This window comes from Olea europaea, unplaced genomic scaffold (assembly GCF_002742605.1).
Source record: "Olea europaea var. sylvestris unplaced genomic scaffold, O_europaea_v1 scaffold1590, whole genome shotgun sequence".
In the NCBI taxonomy this organism is placed as follows: domain Eukaryota; kingdom Viridiplantae; phylum Streptophyta; class Magnoliopsida; order Lamiales; family Oleaceae; genus Olea; species Olea europaea.
In genome coordinates this window covers 113,170-118,888 of record NW_019233522.1, presented here as the reverse complement: position 1 = coordinate 118,888, position 5,719 = coordinate 113,170, and the positions used below count along the sequence as shown (strand labels likewise).

Below are 5,719 nucleotides of genomic sequence, written 5' to 3'. Positions count from 1 at the left end.
TCTTTCGTTCCAGGCCGTGGTGTACTTAGTTCATTGATCTGAGATTTGTTCCTCCTGAAAAGTTCCATATGTAAGTGCAACCTTTGGCAGCAACTCACATGAAATATTTGCTCGAGACACGTCTAGATAAGCTTAAAACGTTCAGTTGTAAGCAAATTTACTTCTGAGTTTTAAAATGAATTGTTCTTTTATTTGTCAAATTCGAAAATAAGCAAGTTATTTCTAAAGTATAGTAAGAACTATTTTGAAATTAAGAAACCCTTTTTTATTTTTACTTTACTTGGAAAACATAAAAGTTATCCAAACATATTTGGAATCAAAAAGTTGAAAGTAACTTTGCTTTTTCATTTTATCATTTTTAAGCTTAGCCATTATATTTTCTCGCATCAATTATCTGTTCAGTGAATGAAGTCATGAATTGACCTGTAGAGTTCTGAGTTCTTATACAGTTCACTAAAATCAACCCCCAAAGCCATTTCCTGTGCCGAAGAAGTAACTTCCAACATCCAAGTTGCGGGATTGTGACCATTTTTTGTTTTGCTCACTCCTTCAATTCCCTTCATTGAACAGAAAATCCTGCTTTAGCAGTTTAACATAGAGAACTGGAAGAGCGTTTCTTGTTCTTTCTTTTACTTGCTACTCACCTCAAAATATTTGATCAGTTGGCTAGAATGAGGTCCCAATGGCCCGACATATAACTCCTGTCCTCCTTGTTTCATCAGAAATAGCTGCCAAAAGTATTAAGCACGAACCAATTAACAGAAAAATGGAAAATAAGTACCCCATTAGAGGTCATGTTTGGCTAAGCTTAAAAAAGTTATTTATTGCTTGGATTAAAAAAGATAAAGATGAAATTTTAACTTATTAAGCTTAGCCTAACTTGCGTAAAGATTTCCTTTGTCCGTCAACTCATTTTTTACCTCATCGAATGCTTCGAATATGTCAATGCTGGGTTGATGGATGGTGCATACAACTGTTCTTCCAGTGTCTACAGTGTTCCTGACCGTTCTCATTACAATTGCAGCAGCTCTTGCATCAAGCCCTGAAGTCGGTTCATCCATGAATATTATAGAGGGGTTTGCCACCAGCTCGACTGCAATAGTAAGCCGCTTCCGCTGCTCAGTTGAGAGACCGTTGACTCCTGGCAGTCCAACTAGTGCACCTCTTAATGGTGTAAGTTCAACAAGCTCCATGACTTCGGTGATGAACATCTGCAAATGTGAATCGTTTTTAAAATATTATTGCAGCATTGGTCCTCAACATATTGTCCAATTAGCAAGTCCCCAACCTTTAAGAAGGAGCAAGTCGTTCTGACTTCATCATGAAGCCCGATAAATAAACATAGAGGATTAGATCAATTTCATATCTGACATATTTAAAGAGGATAAATTGACAGATCATGTAAAGCTCTATTAAGCCTCGTTTCCCATTGATAACTAGGTTTTTTTAATGAATGGCTCTCAACTCTAGTTTTTAATCCAATAGACTATTCAATACAGGCAATCTAACCTTTCTAGTTTCAGCATTAATGTCTGAAGCCAACCGCAGCCATGCTGAGAAAAACAAGGATTCTTGAACTGTAACATGAGGAGAATGAATGTCATTCTGTTCACAGTATCCTGAAATCCGAGCAAAAGTTTCTTGCCTCTTTGGATACCCCGAAATTGTAATATTTCCCTCAACATAACCTCCAGTTTTCCTACCGGACAGCACATCCATAAGAGTTGTTTTACCAGCCCCACTAACACCCATTAAAGCCGTGAGAACACCTGGCCTAAAAGTTCCGCTTACTCTGTTAAGAAGCACCAATCTATCTTCAAGAATACCCTTATCTTTCATTTCCTGTAATACATATAATAAATGGTCTGACGCATTTAGACCATAGTTTCTCAACAAATAGTTTCCAACAAAAGACATGGATACGAAAAACCTAGGAAAATGCAACATAAAATATAGGATTACCTGTGGCATGTCAACAGAGTACACAATTTCATTGAAAGTAATGAAATGGGGTTCGAACGGAAGAATCATTCCCCTTCTCTCTTTTTGATTAGGCTCGATAATGGCAGCTGTCCTCATGGATGAGGATCCACACCCGATAGCTTTTCTACTTTGTTCTGCTAACCCTGAATGTATTTAAGTTTGTTTAGCAAAAAAAACCTTGATAACTGAGAAATATTTTTATACTTTTTTGGTAGAGAGGATTGGATAGTAATACTAGGTTGTATTGAAAAAGAAAAATAAGTTAAAATTTTATTCATAATAATGTTTAGTCTTGCGCACCATTACTGAGAACAGAAAAAAATGCGTTTAGTGGGAACTCCATTACCTTCAGATGCCACTGGTCCTACATCAATTCTTTGGGATACCATCTGAGTACTTTCTCTAATTCCAGCTTCTTTCTCATTGCATTGATTTTCATCAGGCAAAACAGCTTGAGACTTTCCAAAAGCTGTAGAATATGGAATTATGATAAATATTGAATGAATTCTGATCAAATTGTTGGTAGAAGGGGAATTAGAGACACTCACGCTTGAGAAAAGCAAGAGCCAGCATGAAACCGGAGTTGAACAAGATAGTGAATCCAAATAAAGCCCCAATTCCTATCCAATACCAGTATGCTTCGGTGAAGAATCCTCGGTAACTTAGAATAAAAACTCCTAATGTTTCGTTTGTATATGGGACAACCTTAGGAAGAAATCCGAAATCAGTTTCTTTTGACACATAAGGATGCTTGGAAATATGCCACAAATTTCTGAGATACAGACTTACATTTTTCCAGTTGTTCCCTAGAAATTCATTCACAACAATTGCATTCTGTGCATACGTCAACGGTGAAGACCAAAAACCCCATTTCCACCATTTCTTTATCTTGTCTGAGGAATCATCCAAAAGTTTGGAATTAAAAGAAATATCTCTATGTAAACCTTTTTCAATTCAAGAAATACTTGATTTGTGTTTTATACCTCGTGACAATACCGTACCACCCAGGGCAAAGAGTAGGAGCAAAGCAAATGATCCAAAGGTGTTTGCAACAACAAGGTTCCTACCTACTGCTGCAATCAGTCGGAACAATGCAGATGCCATCTGGTTTGTAAGCAAGATTACCAAGTATTGTTTGAATAATCTGCAAAAAAGATTCTTGATCAACAATCACTTGAAGAAAAGGGAAAAAAATAAAAATCAATACAAGGAATCTTAGCAAACGGCCATAGTAGTGTTTACCTCACAACATTGGGATCAAATCCAATAACATAGTAAGTGAGAGAAATCCATACAGCCGCTTCAACAAACGTTATAGGGATCTTGAGGATCCATGTGGGAAGCGCATATGCCCATGAGGGATAAAAAAGAAAGTCCCGTTGTTTGTAAAAGACTGGAAGCTTGTTAATTGTCATGGACATCTCTGGCATTCCATTAAACATGAATATAGTGAGAGTTAAAAAAAGAACACCAATGTAGATTACTCCATCTTGCATGTTGTCCTGGTGCATCGTAGTTCGTAGGAACAGTGTCAATGCTATAGATGCCATTATAATAATCTGAAAAAATCAGAAAATAAAGAAATGACAAATATATTCAACACAACACGTATTTGCAGAATATAGTCTCAATTTATCCATCCTATTAGCAGACTCTGGGCTGAATTACGCACCTGGCAAAGCTTGAACAAGTAGTAAAATGAGTTTCTTTTCATTAGCAAGAGTTCTCTTGAGATGCATGCTTTCACAAATTCTTTCATTCCCACACCATACTTTCTTCTTGTTAAGGCAGCTGGGTGACTATTGCTTTTGTCAAATGCATATGCAAGATTATCTCTCAGACTCTGCCCAACATGGAATGACTGAAATGCCTTCACAAATTCACTGACAGTCACAAATCTGTAAGGCTCCTCTATACTCGACCAGTATTGCCATTGATCTTTCTTTGATGTCACCTGCATCAAAGTTAATATTTCCTCGTGTGTTAAGAACTACTAAGTGAATATGGTTGGGGCCAAGAAGCACCGGAAGGAATAGGAAAATTGGGTGACAATAATTAAAAATCAAATAATTATTGAAGATTATCTCATAGAATATGCAAAATGTAGAATCTGGATAATATTAGGGACATCGCAACAGTCTTTCCATATCTCTAACAGTAACTATCTTGATATGGACCTTATTATCATTGATTACCTACTTCTTGCAAGAAATCGGCCACCCCTTTCCTCTTTGGGCATTTGAAACCCATGGATTCAAAAAAATCGAGCACGTATTCTCTGGGGCCCTGATAAACAATTTGGCCATCAGATAACAGAACTATATCATCAAATAGTTCATATATTTCAGGTGCCGGCTGTAGGAGTGATATAATAGCAGTTCCTTTGAGAATATGGACATATTTTCTAAGCGAATCTACAATTTGGAATGTTGTGGAACTGTCCAATCCAGTGGATATTTCATCCATAAAAAGTGCATTTGCTGGCCCAACCAGCATTTCACCTGTGATTTATTTAATTAAATTAATGTTAAAATCTAGTATAAAATCATTCAATAAATCATCAAAAATGAAGTTTTCTGTATACCTGTAGTAACGCGTTTCTTTTGCCCTCCAGATACTCCCCTTATCAGTTCATCTCCAATCAAGGTATCTGCACAAGTTTCCAGGCCTAATATCTGAAAAGAAATTAACAGGATCATTAGTTTGTCCAATTTTATATTATTTTACATGAAATGGAAAAGATTCAGTGCTTGTACCTTGAGAATATAATCTGTGACTATACTCCATTCTTGTCCTTCAGCTGCTGCAGCCTACAGTTTAGTATTCTTCAGATTAAAGAAAAAACGAAAAATACTACACAATTACTAGATTATAAAATGCATTATTTGGTTGGTGCATTGTACTAAACAAGACTGACTAATTTAATAGACAAACATTTAGTTTACGTTTTTCCTTAATATTGTTGATTATTTTACATTTCACCTTACAAACAAACCTTAAAATGTCTTGGGAGGTATTTTAATCAGATTATCTAAGCAAATCAAATAGACTTACAATAATTTGGATTGAAGAATCATTTTAAGTTCGAAAGTGACACTATTTGGAGTACAAATTCATGCCAGGATGATGGACAATGTAGGGACGCAATCCCAAATTAATTGGCTGGTAAGTCAACAAGGATACCAAAGGCTTCTGAAATCTTTCACATAACCTTCAAAGTTTATGTTGCAAAATTTGGAAGAATTTATATAATTTATACTTATACCTTCAATTTTTATTTTTTTTATTTTTTCCCAATTATCCGACACAGAATTTTCTTAGTTAGATGGAAGTAAAGAGGTACCTTGTTGAAGAATCAGTTCATCCACAAGTTTAAATTGTTTGAGGGATAAACTAAACTATTTATAGTTTCTTTAAAGCTTCTAGTAAATATAGCAATGGACCGAATAGAGTAGGGAAAAAAGATACACATAGCCAACACTATTTTATTGGTAACAAAAGCTTATAGCTTGTTTGGCTAAGCTTAACAGTTTAAACTTAACAAGAAAATAAATGAGTTTTAAAGCAACATTTTTGTAGAGGTGAAAGAAAGTTACTAATTTTGATAGTAAGAGTCACATTAAAGAAAAGTAAATTTTATTACTTGAAATAAAGAAAAAAAGGCAGTTATTCAAACATGTTTCAAGATAAAAAATATATATATATTTAAAAGCAACTTTTATATTTTTTGTTTAGG

At 35.1% G+C, this 5,719-nt stretch overlaps 1 protein-coding gene across 1 annotated transcript in view; it reads right to left on the bottom strand.

Moving 5' to 3' along the window:
• Positions 1-5,719, bottom strand: part of LOC111376977 (pleiotropic drug resistance protein 1-like) — a 12,286-nt gene that overhangs the window by 2,889 nt on the left and 3,678 nt on the right. Inside the window, exons 7-21 of the mRNA XM_022999990.1 lie at positions 4,740-4,793; positions 4,568-4,658; positions 4,183-4,484; positions 3,656-3,937; positions 3,226-3,542; positions 2,967-3,127; positions 2,773-2,876; positions 2,532-2,688; positions 2,330-2,452; positions 1,963-2,126; positions 1,510-1,842; positions 921-1,211; positions 645-728; positions 424-557; positions 4-54 (exon numbers count right to left, since the gene is read on the bottom strand). Of these exons, the coding sequence (XP_022855758.1) occupies positions 4-54; positions 424-557; positions 645-728; positions 921-1,211; positions 1,510-1,842; positions 1,963-2,126; positions 2,330-2,452; positions 2,532-2,688; positions 2,773-2,876; positions 2,967-3,127; positions 3,226-3,542; positions 3,656-3,937; positions 4,183-4,484; positions 4,568-4,658; positions 4,740-4,793 (2,648 nt within the window). The remainder of the gene's footprint in view (positions 1-3; positions 55-423; positions 558-644; positions 729-920; positions 1,212-1,509; positions 1,843-1,962; positions 2,127-2,329; positions 2,453-2,531; positions 2,689-2,772; positions 2,877-2,966; positions 3,128-3,225; positions 3,543-3,655; positions 3,938-4,182; positions 4,485-4,567; positions 4,659-4,739; positions 4,794-5,719) is intronic.